General features: G+C 48.9%; 1 protein-coding gene across 1 annotated transcript in view; it reads left to right on the plus strand.

Moving 5' to 3' along the window:
- The first annotated feature begins 6,936 nt into the window (after nt 1-6,936).
- The window catches only part of Smyd2 (SET and MYND domain containing 2), a 46,193-nt gene continuing 32,290 nt past the window's right edge, over nt 6,937-20,839 (plus strand). Inside the window, exon 1 of the mRNA XM_036202490.1 lies at nt 6,937-7,298. Coding sequence (XP_036058383.1) covers nt 7,126-7,298 — 173 coding nt within the window. The 5' untranslated portion in view covers nt 6,937-7,125. The remainder of the gene's footprint in view (nt 7,299-20,839) is intronic.

The raw sequence follows: 20,839 nt of genomic DNA on the forward strand, positions 1-20,839 counted from the left end.
ATTCTGGGGTGTGTGAGTATATATGCATGTGTGAGTGTGTGTATGTGTATATGTGTTGTGAGTGTGAGAGTATATGTGAGTGTGTGAGTGTATATGTATGTGCCTGTGTGAGTGTGTATAAGTGTGTGAGTGTATGTGTGTGCATGTGTGTACATATGTGTGAAAGAGTGTGTGTGTATATGTAGGTATGAGTGTGTGCATGTGTGAGAGTGTATATGTGTGTGCCTCTGTATGAGTGTATATGTATGTGAGAGTATGTGTGTGTGTGTGTGTGTGTGTGTGTGTGTGTGCGCGCGCGCGCGCGCATATGTGTGTGAGTGTACGTACACATGCACCACAGCATGCATGTGGAGGTCAGAATTGGTTCTCTCATTCTACTGTGTGGGTCCCAGGGATGGAACTTGTCAGCAGGCACCTTTCTGAGGCATTTCTCCCTAGATTCCATAAAATGTAGTCTTTACAGTTTGTGAGATAAAAGTACTTACTTTCCAAAAAGATTCAAATAATCATTTAGGTCTACGCTGTATTTAAGCATTATACACAAGCTCATGAGTTAACAAGCAAACAAGAAATGCTCTCTCCCAGCTTAGGAAAAAACAAAAACAACAACAAAAAACCCTTATGTGTTCACCTGTATCTTAATTTGCCAAGTAACAAGTGTTTAGCCTCCAGACAGGCTTTCTGAGGATTGCAGTCCCCCATCTAGAGGACACCTGAGCATCTGCTCTGGGAAGCTTGGTGACACTCTGCCATGTTCAGTCCCTCAGAGGGTTCTTCAACTCATAGCAAGGAATACTTTCATTTCTGTTTATTTTCTTCCCTCAGACAAAAGAAATAAACAATTGTATTAGAATTCTATGTAAAGATTGAGCCTAGAAGGCAGAAAGCCAGCACTCTGAGACCGGAAGTGTGGGGCTCACAACTGCCTCTTTGTGGGGTTCTTTGCTCTCACATGAGATCCACCAGGATTTCCTGGAGGGCTGAGGAGAAGCTCCCTGTGAATAAACAGATGGAGGTCATGGCCTCTGGAACAGCCGAGTTCTGATCCAGCCCCCTCCTGTGGCCACTAGCTGACACTGCCACCCCCAAAAATAACAAAGTGGTTCATGGCTCATAGCAGAGCATGTTACAGAGCTCTGAACTTTGCTGCACTTTGTACGTTGTTGTTGATGATTCTATTATTATTACTAAAAGGATAAGAAAGTGGTGAGATTTCCAAGAGAGAAAAAAAATTAAAGTTCATGAATCTTGTTCAGGAACAACCAAAGGAAAGACCTTTGCTTGGGTCTTTGCTGCCTTTTTCTTCAATTTTCAGTATCTGTTCAAAAGTATTTTAGTACCTGATCACGACAGCAAAATCAGCTTAAGCCCCATAGGAGAGCTGAGCACAGCTGGTCACTCAAAAATCAGATAGTTAGGGGCTGGCAAGATGGCTTAGTGCTCAAAGCACTTGCTGTCAAGCCTTACAGCCCAAGTTCGATCCCCAGGACCCACAGAGTGGAAGTAGAAAATAGCCTCCTGCAGGGTGTCTTCTGATCTCCACACATGCCTTGGTTCATACACTTGTGTGTGAGTGTGAGTGTGTGTGCGCGCGCTCAAGTCCACTATTGCGCTGGCTTTTTTTATCCCCACCTCCCTCCCCCCCCCCACCCACCATATGAACAATTTCTTCTGGAATAACCATGCCTGACAGAAATGCTGTAATGCAGCTGGGCTCAGGTGTCACATTGTGAATTATACATGAGGGGACTCAGTTCTCACTACAGCTGAGCTCAGAAGCAAGGGCTATTTCTGTTCCTGTCTGCATCTTTGCTTGCCAGCAAGATAACATCACTGGGCAGAGGCAGGGGCGGCGTTGGGGGTGTGGCTTTGGCCCTTGGAATGGAATCTATAGACATTCCAACTTGACAGCTCCAGCTCCAGCTCTAGGATCAAGAAAACACCCTTCTCTCCATTCACGGAAACTTTCTTTCTTTCTTTTTTTCTTTCTTTTTTTTTTTTTTTTTTAATTTTCAAGACAGGGTTTCTCTGTGTAGTCTTGGTGCCTGCCCTGGATCTCGATCAGTAGACCAGGCTAGCCTCAAACTCACAGAGATCCACCTGGCTCTGCCCCCAAAGTGCTGGGATTAAAGGCGTGCGCCACCACCGCCCGGCCAAAAACTTTCTTTATACAGGTGACTGTCTTAAATATTCTGATCTGGCATTGAACTCTCTGTACTCTTCCTAGATTTGCCTAATTAGAAGTATTTATTGTTCGTTATGGTATAATAAAAGTCTAGGAACTAACTAAAAAACACCACTGGTGAAAAGTGCTCATGTGATCAGTGTTATCAATGAGATAGATAGATAGATAGATAGATAGATAGATAGATAGATGATGGATGGATTGAGATAGATAGATACTTGGAGATAGATGAGAGATGATGGACAGATGGAGATAGATAGATAGATAGATAGATAGGTAGGTAGATAGGTAGATAGATAGATAGATAGATAGATATGGATAGATGATAGATATGTAGGTAGGTAGACAGATGATATAGATAGATCATATATCTATGGATATACGCATATATTATAAGCTGATGATTAGATGACAACACAGCACAGAAAAGACTCACCTTAAGCAAAGAGTTTGAGGTGGAGGGTGTTGTGGAATATTCCTCTACACACTGTGAAGACGTGTCACTGTGAGTGGTTTGGTAAAGAGCTGAATGCCTTTAGTAAGTAGGCAGGAGAGAACAGGCTGGATTTCCAGGAAGAGAGAACTCTGAAGAAGAGAGGAGGGGAGATGCCAGCAAGATTTGGACCAAGTCAGACATACAGAATGGAGGAGAGGTTTAAAAAGCCACATGGCAGAATGTAGATTTAAAAATATGGGCTAGTTATCAGAGGTAGCCGGGGACAATCCTAAGCTAAAGGCCAAGCTTTTGTAATTCAGAAGGAGTCTCCATGTGGTTGTGAGCTGGTGGTCCCAAAAGAAAATCAAACCGTGGAAGGAAGGTTACCAACTGCTCCTCAAAACAGCAGGGCTTTTGTAATTTTGGTGTTTTGAGACAAGGTTTCTTTATGTAGCCTTGGCTGACCTGGAACTCACAATGTAGACCAGGCTGGCCCCAAACTCACAGGGATACACCAGCTTCACCTCCCAAGTACTGAGATTAAATGTGTGCTACCACACCCAGCTTTGTTTGATTTTTTTAAAAATTTGTTTAACTGCCTATCTGTCTGTCTGCCAGATGAGTGCAGGCATCTACAGAGATCACTTATTGCAAGGTACTTTCCAGCCTCGGGCTGGGGCTCTGGTTCATTGGGAAACATCACAGTGAAGTGGTCCAGGGCATGGACTCATACACTGGCTTTGGGTAGACAAGTAATTTTTAAATTTTGCAGTCATTCACGCCAGACTCAGGGCGGTGTACATGTCAAACAGGCACAATACCACTGGGTGACATCCACAGCCTTGAACACATAATTTTAAGCTCAGGCCTTCATCTACAACATGCTAGTTGTAGATGACCAAAGGAGAATTTTAAAACTTTTGTTTGTGTGTTGGGGAGTGGGGGTTGCCTGTGTGTATGTGCAACACATGCCTGTAGAGCCCCAGGTTGCCAGAAGAAGACATTGTATCCTTTGAGACTGAAATTAGAGATGGTTGTGAGCTGCCAAGTGGGTGCTCAGGATCCAATCATGGTCCTCCGAAGAGCAGCAGCCGCTGTTCTAGACCACTGAGCCATCTCTCCAGTCCCAGAAATGAGAAGGTTTTACACAGGTACCTAGCACACAGTCAGAGCTCTGTAAATATTTGTTAAATAAAATTATTTCCTGGGTGTCTATTGTTCTCCTACTTACAGAATTTGCAGCCAGTATCCTTTTAAACCCTCTACTCCATCAGTCGTGAAAACATCAGGTTCTTCCTGGGGGGTTTCAATGGAACTTTGTTTTGTACTTTTTATTGCCCTCCTGTGGGTGCTGTGACAAGTGACCACAGGTGCAACAGCTTAAAAAGCAAAAATGTAACTCTCGTGGTTCTGCAGGCCAGACATCTGGACACAGCACACCTGAGTTGAACTCAGGATGTCACAGGCCATGCTCTCTGCAGGGGCTCTGAAGGAAGACAGGCTTCTCTGCTTACAGACTCCACTGTAGGACCACATCAAGTCAACCTGTGTCCCTACAGCATGTGCTGGCTCCTCTTTTGTCCATGCCAACTCTCCTGTCTCGCTGTAAACAGGCTGGGGACGGAATTGAGAGTCGGGAGGCCCTCACCAAGCTCTGGTCCTCAACACATTTGTAAATCTCTCTCTTAACCATAGAGGGCAATGTTCACATGCTCCAGGTATGAGGCCCTAATAATATCTTTGAGTGTTGTTACCCGGGTCTTTCAGAATGGTCTTATACCTTCCTGCCACAGTGTGAGCACCCGGTTAGATCTCAGCTGTCCATGGCTGTAGCACCCTGGAATGTGCTGGATCTCTTCCGCACATGCGCAGCAGATAAAGGCCATATAGAAGAACAACAGCGGGCCACGGGCCTTGGTCTGTGTTCCCTTCTCTGCTAGGGCTTTATTTCCTAGCCCTGAGCTGTTTCTTCCACGTGTTAATCTGCAGCTGGAAGGATGCTTTACAAATGGATTAGATGATCTTCTAGGCTTGGGCAGTTAAGCGAAGGGGGCCTTCATCCTGTGCCATGTCTACATTTCAGTGTGAGGCAAAGAGGCTCCAAACGTCCTTTCCAACATGCTTTTCCCAAATCATGGGACAAACAGGAGAGGCGACGGTAGACGGGCCCTGGCAGCCATGCAGTTTCCTTCACGGAATGTGAGACCGCTGAGTGGCAGAATGACAAGCCTGAGCTGCATGGAGGGTGCTGTCATCGGTCTGTCCCGGCTGGCTGGGAGCCATTCTCTGGCCATTTATTTTAAGCATGGTTTGGTTTTTATCATAGCCGAGGCTCCTAACTTTATGGCTCTTGCTTCACAGCCTGTTTCCCCATCTCGAGTCACTCAAGTTCATACGGATTTTTCTGAAACGAAGCTGCTTGTTTTCCAGTGTTCTCCTGTGACAGCCACCTCTGCCCCAAGATGCCCTGGATTTAGTCCTTAGTGCCCCCAAGAACCCGGGTGTGGTGGTGCACACCTATAATACCGTCACCAGGGAGGCAGAGGCAGGAGGATACAAAGTTCAAGGTCATTCTCTGTCATATAGGGAGGTTGAGGGCAGCCTGATTCGAAATATAACACAGAGGGAGAAAGGCGTTACTCAGTCGCTTTGCACAGTGAGTTCTCGAAACAATCTATTGTCTGCCATTTTACAAGCATGTTATTTATTTACTTCTATGTGAGTCTTTTCTTCTTTGTACTGGTAAGACACCCACCCCACCCCTAGCCAAAACCAGAATGCTAAAAAGCAAAACAAAATGACTGTCCAAAAGCACATTGAAGATCTGCATAGGTGGGCATGTTCAGAAAGTTCCAAGATTTGAGAAAACGCTTAGGCATCAGAACTGTGAGCTAAAGGAACCTCTCTTCTCCGAAAACCACTCAGCTCAGGTACCCTGTTACAGCAACACAGAACAGGCCAAGGCACTGGGACAAGCATTCTTTCTGAGCAGGTGGAGGGCTATGTCAGGGGTGTTGCTGCACACCTGTCATCTGAGAATGCTGTTCATCACAGTGAGTAGAATATGTAAAAGCTTCTCAGCTCTTACACCTGTTTTAAGGTAAGATGTGTTTAGTGAATGCATTGGCTTTATGGTTGGACCATTATACCCAGTAACTAAGAGTAATTATTACTGAGCTCAAATATGTGGGATTCGATGACCCAGGGCTGAACTTTGCCCAAGTTTCTAGTCCAGTGACACCCACAGTCGGTCCACACTTACTAAAATGGATAAACGGTGCCTGCAGGATGGTTCAGAGGATGAAGGCCGCCAAGCTTGACAGAAGACCCGAGTTTGAATCCCAGGCCCCATGTGGCAGAAGGCAAGAACCCACTCTTGCAAGTTGCCCTCTGACCTCCTCCACACATGTACATAGTGCATATGACATGGGGTCTGCTCACACACACGGACTCATGCATACAAAAAATAACTTATAATGTAATAATAGAAAAAGAGAGAGAGAAAAGCGTCCGTTCCCATGCTGCCCTGCCTTTGGAAGATTTATTCATTTGGATCATTAAAGGAGTTTTATTCAAGCACCACAAATTTTGGATTTTATGATTTACCCTGTGAACAAAGGTTTGGGGAAGAACCGCAGCTGGCACTGAACCTCTGCAAAGTTGATTAAACCGTCGTGGAGGTTGGAATGTTGCCGGTCTGGAGCTCAGGCAGTTTTTCTTGGGCACTCTTCAGTTCCTATGATAGCCACTCCTTACCTACGCCGTGTCTAACCCAGCATCTTTGTGACTAACAGGTAAAAAACATTTTGGAACATTTATCCCGTCTCTAGCTCACGCCAACCCAAATGCTAAGAACGCAGTCAGACCGCATCCGAGGCCCACAGCGAGGCTGCCTCTCTTCTGTGTGTGGCCAGCCTACCTGATGGCCTAACGGTTGTATTTTTGGTGTCTTGATTTATGACTTTGTTGTGTTATTACGGACATTTTATCAAACTGTTACAACCTTGGAACATGGAATTTGGGGTAACCCAAACCTGGCCATGGCCCCTCATACTGGCTCCAGAATGAACTCTCTCCAGTCCCCACAGCGGGTGAGATCTGTGTTTTTGCACGCACAGCTCAACAACTACAAATCACATTCATCTAAGCCCCGCCGAAGCAGCCTGGATCTTAAGGGGGGCGGGTGTGACTCCGTCTGCGGGCACAGCGGGTGGTGGCCTGGACGACTTGGGACTGGTGTCTTTCCCACGAAGCAATCGCGCGGGATCAGCCTGGTGGGTGCACGCGGATTCACGCCCGCGCACGCCCTGCGCACCCAGGCACTGCCCTCCCGCCCGCCCGCCCGCGGCTCCGGGGCGCGGCCAGGACACAGCACCCGCCCGGAGCCGAGCGAGCGCCCAAGTTCCTTGAAGGCCGGCGGCGGCGGCGGCGGCCGCAGAGCGGCTCTCCTCCCTCCCTCCCGTGACGCGCGGGCCCCGCAGCGCGCAGCCGCAGCGCCGCCAGCATGCGCGCCGAGGCCCGCGGCGGCCTGGAGCGCTTCTGCAGCGCGGGCAAGGGCCGGGGGCTCCGCGCGCTGCGACCCTTCCACGTGGGCGACCTCCTCTTCTCCTGCCCGGCCTACGCCTGCGTGCTCACCGTGGGCGAGCGCGGCCACCACTGCGAGTGCTGCTTCGCCAGGTACGCGGCGACCGTGCGGGGGACCGTGCGGGAGGGAGGGGCCACGCGGGGCCACGTGCGCCGCGCTCCGCTCAGCCACGGCCTGCCCCGCAGCCCGGCCCACGCCGCCCCACGCGCGTCCGCTTTAAACTTAGGCGCCCTGTCTGCCCCAGGCCGTCCGGAGATGGGCGGCTCCCCCGTACCCTCCCTCCTCCCAGGAGTGATGACACCATCAGCCTAGGACCCTTCCGGTCTGTCACTCTTTAGGAGAGAAAGGGTGGGGCACGCCCATGAGACTGTGTTTCTTGGATAGGGGCGAGGGGGACACGGTTGCTGGGAGAATATTTGATTGGAGTCCATCATAGATGACCTGTGTGTGCAGAAGCTGCATCCATAGCCATATGCTCAGCCTTGAGGTAGCTTGGACGCAGAAGGGTACGTTCTCACCCTGCCTCTTCCTTTTTGAAGACGCACGTTATCTTAAAGGCCCAGAAGAGGTCATTTTACAGTTGGGAAACTAAAGCCCAGAGAAGAAGGATGACTGTGTATACACAAGACACTAATTAGAGGGCTGAAACTGGCCTGGCTCTGGGCTACCACTTCCACCCACTTCCGTGCTCGCTAAGTTTGCTGAGGTGGGAGGTCTGGCTTTGGAGTTCAGCCTGTTCCAGGTCCTCCATGGATGCCCGAGGAAGGGACCCTGCCTTCCTTGCTTTGAAGGTCAGTGTCTTCATCTTTGAAATGGAGATGCTGCTGGGTTAGATGAAGCTAACCTGAGGTTCTGCAAGTACCTCTTGAGGGCTGGTCTGAGTCCAGCACTCAACGAAGCCCTCAGACTCCCAGACCCGTATGCCTCATTCTACAATAAGACCACAAAAGAATGGGCAAAGGCTGAATATTAGAGTAATATCGGCCCGGACTCCCTGCCAGAACTGTCTTCCGCTTGGGGGGACCTGGAAAGGAACTAGACGCAGAACCATGCCGTGGGCAGCGGAAGGGCTGTATGTGATGTGCCTCTTTGAATTGGTGAGCCAAGAGCTAAAGGGTCATGGCACCACTTTGCGACGTTTGAGTGAAGTGAGCATTGGGTTTTCCCAAAGTTAAAACGGCTGCTGCGACTGGGCCCTTGATCTTCTGAGCCTCGCTGTGGCTGGGAGTCTGCTGCAGTGTGGGTGTCTGCAGTACAGGAGCAGAGCGGGTCACCCTGCACAGAAGGGGCCTCCATCAGGGGTCCTGGTGCTTGCTGGAAGCCACAGTGTGCAGTGCGGTGGTGTGGGCCTTGCTGAGTGCAAGAGTAGGGACTCAGGGTGCCTGCCAGTTCTCTCCTGAAATTAAATATTCGCGTTGACAGCTGAGACGTGCTTCTCTTCTGTTGGGAGTGTCCTGATTGTGCACACAGGAGTACCCTCCAATCCGTCAGCCTCCCGAATCCTGCCATTTGTACAAACGTTTGCTCGCTCTCTCTCTCTCTCTCTCTCTCTCTCTCTCTCTCTCTCTCTCTCGACTTTAATTTTTCTGAGTGACATTTGTTAATGTCACTGGTTGTTGGTGTTTCCTCTCCTGGGCTGCTGCAGGCAGTCACGCCATTCCACAACCTCTTCTGCTTGATTGGCTACGTAAATGTCTCTCAGCAGCCAGAGTCCTTGGAAATCAACTACAATTTTACACAAGAACTGAGACCCATGCATCTAGAAAAATCTTTGTGCTTCATCCAATGATGGCTATTAAGTGTGATTAGTTTTGCTAGATTGTTCTAATAGACTACATAACAGGCCTAACCTGTTATTATTAGACACATGCAAGCCTCTGTGGAGTCTGGGGGTGTAGGTAGGTCCATGCTACCCCCAGGTTAAAGCTACCCCCATCCTTTCTTGTGGTGGAAGTATAGTGAGAACATTATCACTTAAGAGAAATGAGCTACCTCTACTATGTCAGAATTTAACTCACTTGGAAGGAAAAACATAATTTCTTCAGGAGAGAATATATTGTATTAACCAAGAAATATTGATAATTTTGATCTCTACAAAATAGGATTTTTAGTGCCAAGGGAAAAAATTTTTTTTCTGAGAGTTTTAAATTAGTATCATGTTTTCTCAGCTTGGTAGGTGACATTTGGGAAGATGCAGCTCTTTCTCAGCTGCTAGGAGACAACTCCTAAAAACATAAATAACTTCCAGGTGAGAGCTGGCCCTGTTACATACTGTAACGCACGCGCGCACGCACACACACACACACACACACACACACACACACACACACACGTTTGTGTGAGCGTTATGGTCACTAGTTAGCTTTCTCCCAGGCTCTTCAAAGAGACACACATACATACGTGTGTATGTACCTTTTTTAAATAGGTATTTCAAACTGAAAATTGGACATTCTGACTTTTGATTTAATTGGCTACAGAAAGGCCCAGCTGTGACCAGGTGTTGACTAGAATGTGCTAGAATATTCATTCTGCCTCTGGGGACAGAGGTCTCTCCCTTGATCTTTATTCTCTTGCTCCTGGGACACCATGTGACCAGGACGACGTCTGTTCTGAGCGTGTGGGAGAGCCTGGAGGCCCTCTTGGCCTTTGCAGGAGAGCTGCATGTGCTCACACAGACCGCCCACTTTCAGAACTGACATGATAAAGAATGTCCTGTCAGGAGTAGTTAGACTTTTGCCCTTATGTCCCCACGTTTATTCCTAGTTCTGACCTGGCATAATAGGCTTTAGTATATTTAATTTTATTAAGGACCGTGAAATCCTGGCACTGTTTTCTTCAAGTTCTCTAAAATAGATCCTGCCTCACTCAACCATGGCACTGGAAGACAATATGGTGCTCCATGCTGCTCTGACTCCAGCTGTCCTTCAAATGGTCTAAAATCATGATTCCTAAATGGGAAATTGCGCATCTGCACTAATGAGGAGTCACATTTATCTGTTAAGTCCCTGTTTATTAATTAAGTAGTCAGATGAAGACACACTGGCAAAAGATGTGCTCCTAGAGTGACACTCGAGAATACAGATGGGGGAGTGTGACAGGCCCGGAACCCCAGCTGCCTGGGAGGCTGAGGCAGAAAGATTGAAAGCTAGCAGGGCGGTGGTGGTGCACACCTTTAATCCCAGCACTCAGGAGGCAGAGGATCTCTGTGAGTTCGAGGCCAGCCTGGGCTACCAAGTGAGTTCCAGGAAAGGCGCAAAGCTACACAGGGAAACCCTGTCTTGGAAGAAAGAGAGAGAGAGAGAGAGAAGAGAGAGAGAGGAGGGAGGGAGGGAGGGAGGGAGGGAGGGAGGGAGGGAAAGAAAGAAAGAAAGAAAGAAAGAAAGAAAGAAAGAAAGAAAGAAAGAAAGAGGAAGATTGCAAGCTGTGCAGCAAGCTGAAAGCTAGCAAAAAGAAGGCTGAGATTTCAGCTCCATGGGGACCTGCTCAGGGGTTGCGTATGTGTGTAGAGCCCTGGTATGGGGTGGGTTCGGGAGTTGTCCATCTGTTTATCCGGTAAGGAATTCTTGTGTTACTATTCCCATTGTTTTTAGAGCTAGCAAAGCAGGGGCTTGGCTCTAGATAGAATGGGTTTGGATGCTGGCTGCATGTCTTCCCTGGTAGCTATCTGTGGACAGTGGGTGCTCAGCCTCTGAGCCACTGGGTTCCTCTGCCTGTAAACTTAGCCTTCAAATGCCCACCCTGCTGAGCTAGTCAGAGGTGAGAGGACAAGTCAGGTCCCCTGTACCCTGCAGGTTGAGGACGCTGTCACACTGTAGCCTGGTTTGTTGTGTGGTGGAGCTCAGCTACTCAAGTTTTCTGACTCCATTGACTTGTACGTAAAATACCGTAATGCCAGGGACATGCTTTGAAAGGTTAGAGGGGACTCTGGGATGTGTGTGCGAACTTTACTCACTGTCCAAGAGCGAAACCAGCATTTCTCCTGAGTACCTCAGAGTGATAATGGTCTCTGGGGTGAGTTTTCACATTTCCTGAAACAGTGTCAACACTACTACATCTACATAGGCAGAGTTCTTCCAGAAAGTACCTTACAACTCCAGAGTGCTCAGGCACCTGATTCCTTCAGCATGAGATTAAACAAATATTTAAGGGGAATGAGAGATAACAGACTTTTCCACCTAGTAAGACCACTGGGACTCCCATTTCCTCCCTCCACTGTGATTCTTCCCGGAATGGCTGTTACAGTCAAAGCCTTTGTGTGTGTGTGTGTGTGTGTGTGTAGGTATATGTGTGTATGGTGTGTATGTATATAAGTGTATACGATTGTGTACCTGTATACACATCTGCATGCCCACGTGCTCACACAAGCTGTGAGGCCGGATCTGCTTGTTCTCTTCCTTCACTCTTCCCTTGATAGGTAGCAACCTAATGTACCTCCCTCCCAAGCCGGAGGTTGGTCTTAGGTGCCAAGTAAGCAAACCACTAAGCTGTGTCTGCAGTTCTTTCCCTAATTTGTTGTGTTTTGTTTATGTAACCTTGGCTGTCCTGGAACTCACAGAGATCTGCCCGCATCTGCTGGGTTAAAGGATGGTGCTCTGAGGTGCAGCCCTAATTTTTAAAAACGTGTTTTTACTAGGTTGCCCAGGCTGGCCCTGAACTTACTCTGTAATCTAGGTAGCCCCCAGACTTTCAATCCTGTCACAACCTTCTCAGTAGCTGGGATTGCAGGCCTGAGCCACCATACCTAATGCATTTCTAAAATGTTTTAAAAATCAGTTGGCTCGGCTGTCTTCACTCTGTGTCTTATGCAGATGCGGACGCTTGGAATCTGATTAGGAGCCTCGTGTATTCTGTGTGGCTCATCACTGCATAGGAGGATGCTTTAAAGCATTATGCTGGAAGGCACATAGGTCGGCTCCATCTCTGTACCTCACTTCCTGCAGGACAGGATTTGTGAATCACCTCCTCTCCCTTTTGTTTAACTCTAGAACTTGTCTGTGTCCAGGTTGCTTGAGTGAGGCTTGGAGATGGGCGTCGCTGCGTGGCTTTAAAGCCACGAGGTTTCTGGGTGGTATTCTTGTAGGGCAAGTAGGTTGTCCACTTCCTGCCCAGCAATCTTTAAAATGCTCTTTAAAGAAAAGCCTGCAATTCCTCTGTAAAGACCCAGGCTCAGGGCTGCAGCCTAAATCTGGCCTTCAGAAAAACTCAGGATTGATGTGAACTGAGTCTGTTTTAGAGTTCAAAGTAGGGGGAAATGCCCACGAAAGTGTCTACTGTATTTCAGTGTTTTAGATTCCCTCTTTTGTGCTGGGGCTAATCACCTCTTTCTTCCTGTGACTATAAAAAGGAAAAATAACCACCCTTTTCGACCCACTTTCTTTCTGCCTCCCCCAAGCACCTAGGGTGGATTCTGCGTGGAGGGTCACAGCACCTGTTCCAGCTCCTTCATCTGTTGCACAGGCCGCTCTAATTTGTTAAAAAGCCCGTTTTCTGCTTGACAGAGCTAGCCTCCTCTGGCTTTGGCCAGCTCTTTGAACTGGTGGATGTGTGCCCTGATCCTCCCCTGGAACTAACCAGACCTAGAACAGGGCACCCAGCTTGTGCCTGACTGCGTTCCGCCCTCAGTTTCCTAGGGGAGCCTGCCCGGCTGGCCTGTCCAGCGGGCTCTGGGGCTGGTGGGAGGCCACCATGCCCAGGTCTCTGTTCCCTCTCACAGACTTGCTTTGGGAAGCATCATACAGGTGCCCTTCCCACCCACATCTGCAGCCCTCACATCTATGGATTCTGAGAAAATCTGCACTAGTTTGGGGGTGCAGTTCTCAGGCGGGGAGTTGACTGAAGTACCTGCCTTTTCAGGGTTGAACCCCGACCTTGGCCTCATTAGCTCTGTGAGCTGTCACAAAGCCACACACCTCACTTTGTGTCACTTCTGCGGACTCCCTGCCTGCCACCCTCAGAGGCCTCCTTTTCAATTGCAAAGGCGTTCACGGGACACAATGGAACAGAAAGAAATCCCATCTCTTCAAGACTGCTCCGAAGGACGGGAATATGCAATTTAGCAGGAAAATAATACCAAAAAAAAAAAAAAAGGAGACTTGAAGGTTCTAGAAACATTCCAGGGCACACATGTGCTGAGGGTACAGCTGTGTTTCCTGGAATCTTCAAACAGGAATTTAAAAATAGTGCACGCGTCCTTGTGTCAGTGTATTAACATAAACCTGGTGACTCTTGTGTGCAAAGGGTGGTCGTGTTTTGCTGCTAAAGTGTGCTGGGTGAGCACTTCTGGGACAGAGCGCATCTGAAAATTCCTAAGTGCTTATCTGGGGCAAGTTCACCAGATCTCGACTACCAAATTGAGGACTTATCCTAATAACAGGACCCTTGAGTGTGGGCTCGTAGGCTCTGATTCCCAGGGCACATTGGTACCCCGGGGGGCAGGAGTAGCTGTAGAGGAGAGGGAAGGATGGCCTCCGGAGAACTGCATTTCTTACCTAGGCTCGCAAGCCAGTCCCAGGGTGCCTTCCAGGGTACAAGTGATTTTTACACCCCAGTACTTGACAGAAGTTGTTAAAATCTGTGGCAAAAATGGACCCGTCTGGAGCTAGAGGGATGACTCAGTGGTTAAGAGTGTTCATGACTCAAGTTCAGATCCCAGCACCCATGTTAGGCAGCTTACAACTGCCTGTAACTCCAGCTCCAGGGATCTGACGTTGTCTTCTTGCCTTTTTGGGCACATCGCCCCCCCCCCAACACACTCCACACACACTATGACCTTTTTGGTCATATACCCCTACCCACCCCCACACAGCATGCACTCACACATGCACACGGCACACGTGATACACGTGTGGATATGAAGGACCCGTTCACAGATGTGGGCACCGGCTCCTGCTCTGTTGGTAGTTCCTGTGGTGACATTCCTGTGAGATATACTCCCTGTTAGCTAGGACAGTCTTACCTGCCGCTTCACAGCTCTCCAGGGTGCTCCTCTTGCTGTTCACAGTGATGACCTCAAATGTTAGTTAGTTATGAGCCCCTACGTCTGGAGAGTATAAACTGTGACTCTTTTTTTAGATATACACCACGTATGAAAGTCTGTGCCTCTGGAGCACTTGTGGGTTATACACCCCTAGAAAAGACTGGGAAGAACCCCAAATCCCTTATGCTCCAGTAGGATATGTTATGTTGTCGACATGCAGCCCAGCTTTCATCTCAAAGGATAGAAAAGACAGTGCAGTTCTCTTTAGAGGATTTTTTTTATTTATCAAGAGGCACAGAGAGTGAGCCAGAGGACAGCTTGTGGGAGTTGGATTATCCTTTCCAGCCTGATAATCGCAGAGGGCCTCTCTACCTTCTCAGCGGAAAGCTGCAGTTTTCTAGACCTCCTAGGAGAAGCCCCTGGCCACCCCAGAGTCACTTCTTCATTCTGTCCCATTCTTACCAGGTTAGACTCCCATTTAAGGCATCCCCCGGCACGTCATCTGTCTCACCTAGAAAATGAGTAAAAGAAGGAAGATCGCTGTACCACACACGGGTCTTAAGAAGTCTTATAATAAAAAACCCAGAGCCAGGTATTGGGGTGTCAGAGAAGCAGAGCAAACTACAGCCAAGCTCACCTCGCCAACTCCTCAGCTGATCCTGTTTCCATGAATCCTCAGACTGAAAGCCTTACCTGAAAGAATCTCAACTGAACTGCCTTAGTCCCTGTCTCCTCACACCATAATACCTTTCTCCGCCCTGCCGTCACTTCCTAGGATTAAAGGCCTGTGTGCTTCCCGGTACTGGGATTAAAGGTGTGTGCCACCACTGCCTGGCTGTTTCCAGTGTGGCCTTGAACTCACAGAGGTCCACATGATCTCTGCCTCCCCAGTGATAGGATTAAGGGTGTGTGCCACCACTGCTTGGCCTCTATGTCTTATCTAGTGACTAGCTCAGTACTCCGACCCCCAGGCAAGTTTATTAGGGTACACAGTATATCACCACAGATATCCTAGCAACCTTGGGGGATGTAACTTGAGGGTCCCCAGCATGCTGTGTGTGGTGAAAGCTAAGGCAGATGGACACTCACTCTCCTTCAGGGCACCTGCACCCACACTTAGGGACACCCTACCTTCTGCACATTTCTTTAGAAGCTTACACCCAAACTCTCAGGTGTGTCTCACTGTCTTCTGAACACCTTTGTCTTATTCCTCATGCTTAAGCCTGGATCTAAATAACAAAATCTCGGATTCTACATCAGGAACTGGATAATCCTCCCATTCTTTTCAGCCTGGAGTTCTGGTGTGGCCTGGGTTGGGGTCCCTCAAAGTCTAAGGAATTCTTCAGGCTACTGGGGGTGGCCTACCTTACACTTTGCACAGCATGCTTTCACGCCAACAGTTTGGAAAACTTACGATATTAGTTGCTGCCTTGTGCCCTAAATTTTTCCTGCCTCCCCCCAGAGGAACGGTCAGACTTTTAACAAGCCTCAGAACAAAGCTGGAGCCGAGGGGAAGGTTCATCCGGCTCTGGGAAGAAGCCCCCCGCTGCGCGTGGGTCCTGATTTACCATGCCTCCTGTATTAAAGTGATGTGGGGAACATCTTTCACCGTCACACAAAACCTGCAGCCCGAGTGCTGTCCTGGTCCCCTGACCAGGGTTATAATAGGGCAGTGCCACAGTTCCTCCATCTGTGCAAGCAGGCGTTTTAACTGCGATGCGGAATGTCAGGTAGGTGTGGGACCAGCTGGAGGGAAGGCCTTCTCTCCTGGGGAGGTTGTGGGACTTGGGTGTCACCTTCGCATTGGTGTCCTGCTCCACAGCTCCCCACTCCATCCAGAGTGTGTGCATGCACCTCCCAGAAGTAGCCCAGCCTGGTCAGGCGGAAGTGGGATCCTGAAGCGGTGGGAAAGACACAGGAAGAGGCCTAGGTTAGCTGGGGATCACACCAAGGGTGGCAGTCCACACCAAGGACACCTCACCCAACATTGGGAACTGTAGAGACATGAGAAGTAGAAACCTGCCTTTGTGGCATGCGCATTGGTTGCCCCGGATCTCTGGTTTTAGAATCCCTACAGCAGCAGGGCTCCTCACTCTGGGCTGTTCAAACCCAGCCTCATAGCAGTGGGACTCAGCCGCTAACACCGGTAGAGCAGAAGGTTGTGGCTGTGAACTGGAACAGCGCTTGTGCCCTGTAAGCAGCCTGAGTTGGGGACTCGGACATGGGAGTGATGGAAAAGTCTTGGTTGGCTCCTGCAGTATACGGGACTGGGGAGCTAAAGGGAGGAGGCTGGTGTGAGACTCAGGGTATCCTGGGGGACTGAGGAGGGTGTCCCCTAACCTCCAATAAACATCTGCTGTGCAAAAGACGCCTTCCCTTTATAGAAAAGCACTTCACCGTCAGTGCAGAGGGACGTGTGGTCTCACATCACAACCTTGTCTAGTCATTCAGGCATGGGATACACTAGGCATTGTGTCTCTTTAAAGAATGTGTGTTTGTTGTGGTGATATATATGGATGTTTGTTCTCACACGTGTAGGCATGCATGTGTAGGTGCACATACGGATGCATGTGTGTGTGGAGGGGTCTTTCTTGATTGCTCTTTATTTATTGAACCCGAAACTCATGGGCTCAGCTAGTCTAGCTAGCCTACCTATCTCTACCTCTCAAGTGCTGAAATTACAGACTGGCAACCAGGCTGACCCTGCTTTAAACAGGGTCTGGGGATCTGAACTCCCTTCTCTCTCTCGGGAGGCAGGCGAGAGCTTTCTCCACAGAGCCATCTCCTCAGCCCTGCAGTAGGCATTTCCACCTCCCCCTGTTTGACCTGCCCATCCCCTCAACCTTGTAGTCCTCTTTTCTTTTCTATGGGAGCCTCTTACCATGCCCCTCCCAGCCCCACCCCTGTAGCAAACACTCATGCTCTTGAGGGGCTGAGTGGCTCCCCCTGTCCCGAAGCACACCTGCTTCCTCAGAGAACACTTAGCAGTGGGAGCCACTGCTAAGCCCCGAGATAGCAGAGTGCCAGGGACAACAGCCCCTTGCCAGGGTGGAGCAGACACTGCCATTCTGGTATGGGAAGCTGACGCTGCCTTGCCTCAGGAGGCCATGTGCCTGTGTCTCCCCCAGCAGGCTTCCTGAGGTGGCCAGGCTGAGCAAACATAGAAGTGAGCTTTGGTTCAGTTTTCAGGGCCCAGCTTTATCTTTAGATGTTCTGATCTCTTGTGACCAGGGTGCTCTGTGCTTAGATTGCCATGGCATTTGGGAGATACTCAAGTGACTGTCTCTATGTGAGCCAGACACTTGTAGAAAAATTAACTTGTTCCCTCCTGGTTCCTCTAGAAGCAAGTGTAGGCAGTGGTGTACAGGCCAGGTGAGTGTAAGGAAGTGTAAGGCATGGCCAAGTGGCAGGTCCTGAGTTCCCACTTACAAGCTCTCGGAGCCTGGCAGGTCTCAGGACATCTCTGATGTAACACTTTCTACAAGTTCAAGTGAGGACACAGTGCCCATGGTGAAGAGCAGGAAGGAGAGAGACGCCCTGGGCAAGCGTGTAGAATTGTCAAATAATATTAGACTCCACGGCAAAGCAGATTTTCTGTGATTCAGGTGGGACGGAAGCTTGGCTGTGTGTAGAGGATAAAGCCAAGAGGTTTCTCTTTCTAGCATAGGAAGATGGCTGGTTTCTTAGATTGCCAGGGCTCTGGTGGTATGCAGTGGCTGAATGGTGGTTAGTATAAGGGGAGTCACTCTTCTGAGACATTGAGAACAGTTCAGCAGTGGAGAATTTCCAAATGTGTGACATGCTGCTTTGCCTCCACGCCCCCTGAGCACACTGACAAAAATATATTTCTGTAGGTCTCAGAAGGTGGCAATATTTCAATGACTCATCCCAGTCTGTGTTGGAATTTTGAGGTGTCCATGTGGTTCCTGATGCTCTGGTCTTGTGGGTTTGCAGACTCTAGAAGCTCCTTTGGGGCAGACTCACATTAACTAATGTCTACACCAGAATGATAGCTCCTCCTGAAGCAGCCTGAGTTTGCACTGTCAGCCCCTGAAGGCCAGCCGGAGGGTGGCTGTGTCCTAGTGAGATGGTCGGAGGAGCCCTGGAGTGGAGGAAAGAGCCCTGAGACTGAACTGTTCAGAGGTGCTAAGCTGTGTTAGACTGTGTGGAGCCTTCTGGTCCCTCTGTCTGAGGACAGGGTGCTTGGGGACAGCCTCTGCAGCTGTGAGTTTCTGTGTTTCAACCGATTGTCACATGACCAAGTAACCTTGTACGTGGCACCTGTGATGTGGCTTCTGGAGCCTCTTATTTCTAAAGGTAGCAGGCTGGATTTAACCTGAAATTTATTTTTCTTTCTTTCTTTCTTTCTTTCTTTCTTTCTTTCTTTCTTTCTTTCTTTCTTTCTTTCTTTCTTTCTTTCTTCCTTCCTTCCTTCCTTCCTTCCTTCCTTCCTTCCTCCCTTCCTCTCTCTCTTTCTCTTTCTCTTCCCTCCCTCCCTCCCTCCCTTTTTTCTTTCTTTCTCTATCTCTTGAAGAAAGAGGCTCATGGCCACAGAGGGTTTTTAACGTTTAGTAATGAAGAACTAAATGATTATGGGGCTGTGTTTTGTAACAGAATGGCCACAAGGAGTTAGGAGAAATAAATGCCTAGAAACAGCAGTGCCACGGCTGAAGTTCAGGGCGTGTCGGACCCGGTGCCGATAGGACCCTGCCATTGTTGGGGAGGCCATGAATTCGGCCAGAGTCCTGGGTCCAATGCTGGTGAAGCTCTCTGTGGTCTCTTAACCCAGTCCTGAGACACAGCGACACCACTCTGCTCATTGACTGTCCACAATCAAGCTGGATGTCACTCACCTGTTCTCGGAGCACTTGGGAGGGAAGGCAAGAGTTCAAGGCCAGCCTTGGCTTTGTAGGAGTTATATATTAACCTGGGCTACAAGAGAGACTCCGTTTCTTAAAACACACAAAAAACGGGGAAAACAAACAAAATGCTCAGCCATCTGATACTTCTACCAGAGTCTATATTTTTTCCTTTTCAAAAATTTCTAATTTTAAAAAATGTGTATGGGTATTTTGCCTGCAAGTATGTCTGTGTTCCATCTTAGTGCCTGGTATCCATGAAGGCCAGAAGTGGGTGTCAGATCCTCTGGAACTGGAGTTACACACAGTTGTGAGCCTCTGTGTGGGTGCTAGAAATTGGATCTGGGGCCTCTGGGAAGAGCAGATAACCACTGAGCCATCTCTTCAGGCCCTACTTTTTTCAATTAAAAATGAACCATGTCATTGGAGAACATGTCTGTCATTCTTCTCTTAATTCATATCTCTCACATCACCTTCCAGAAGGAATCTCAGATGAACCAAAGTCAGCTCTAAGTGGATCATTGTTGTCATGGCAGATCTAGCAGGATGCAGCTTAACTTCCGCTTTCCTTGTGTCCTGGATTGATTTTACCTCCTGTTCTAACATTGGTCTTAAACTACTTGAAGTCAAACACTGTTTTTCATCCCTGCTTCTAGGGTCAGCAGCAAGGCTGGCTTAGTTACTAGCACTAATTAAGAGTGGACATGGGCCAGGCTTCTTGCTTCTTGTGTGCTGGCCCCCGGGTACCCATGAAGTCCCCATGAAGTCCCCTGTCTGTGAGTGAATACCGACTGTCCGGTTTGAGGGCCTCCATGCACCACAGGCTTTGGGCCTTGGTCCAATTATCACTGTTGGAAGGTGTGAAATCACAGACTCGGAGTTCCAGACCTGCTAAGTAGCAGGAGGATCATGTTATTTACAGCCCAGCAGACAGATGCACAGGGATTAAGAGGCCTGCATGGCCTCCCATAGCTGGTGCAGAGCAGAGTCCAAATGGGGGTCTCTGAGATTCCCAGGCTGCTGGTAGCCATCCTGCTCCAAGGCCTCTGCTTTCCTCCACAGGGCTCCACTCAGTGAGCTTCTCTTCCCTTGGAAGACATACCCGTCGTCATAAAAGTCAAGGTGATATATTATTTACATGAACATTAATTTTAGATTAATTATTTGAATGAATATGCTATATTGATACAATTGATTAATTTTGATAAACGTTAATGTTTCACTTATTTTCTCCAGGGAGTTTTTGCCTGGGAGACACCAAACTCTGCTCACAGTTGAGAGAACCAAGTGTAGAGACCCTGAGGTTTTCAAGACAGGGTTTCTCTGTGTAGCCTTGTCTGGTCTGGAACTTGTTCCGTAGACCAGGCTGGGCCTTGAACTCAGAGACCACCTGCCTCTGCCTCCCCAGTGCTAGGATTAAAGGCGTGCTCCACCAGGCCTAGCTTGTGATCCTGTTTTCGGCCATGCTTTCTTCCACGTTCCTGGAGCTCCAGTGGGCACTTGTCCCTCTGTCCTTCCTGCTGGCGCTACTCTCCCTTAGCTGTCGTGGGCCTCCTCGTCCCTTCCTCTGTACCTTGTGGCTGCTCTGTCTGGGGAGGAGTCTGCTAGACCTGTTCCCTCTGTTCCCTCCTCCTCCACCTCATCCTTGGGCTCTGCGCTTTAGACTCCAGCTAAAAACAGCTCCTCTGCTCCCGAGGGCATATCTTATCTCTACTTCCTCTCCCGCTCTCAGTTATATCAGGCAAGGTGTTATTTAACGCCGCAGAGCATCTTGGTCCAGAACTCAAGCCCCAAGGTA

The sequence above is a fragment of the Onychomys torridus genome, chromosome 11 (genome assembly GCF_903995425.1).
Source record: "Onychomys torridus chromosome 11, mOncTor1.1, whole genome shotgun sequence".
Lineage (NCBI taxonomy): Eukaryota > Metazoa > Chordata > Mammalia > Rodentia > Cricetidae > Onychomys > Onychomys torridus.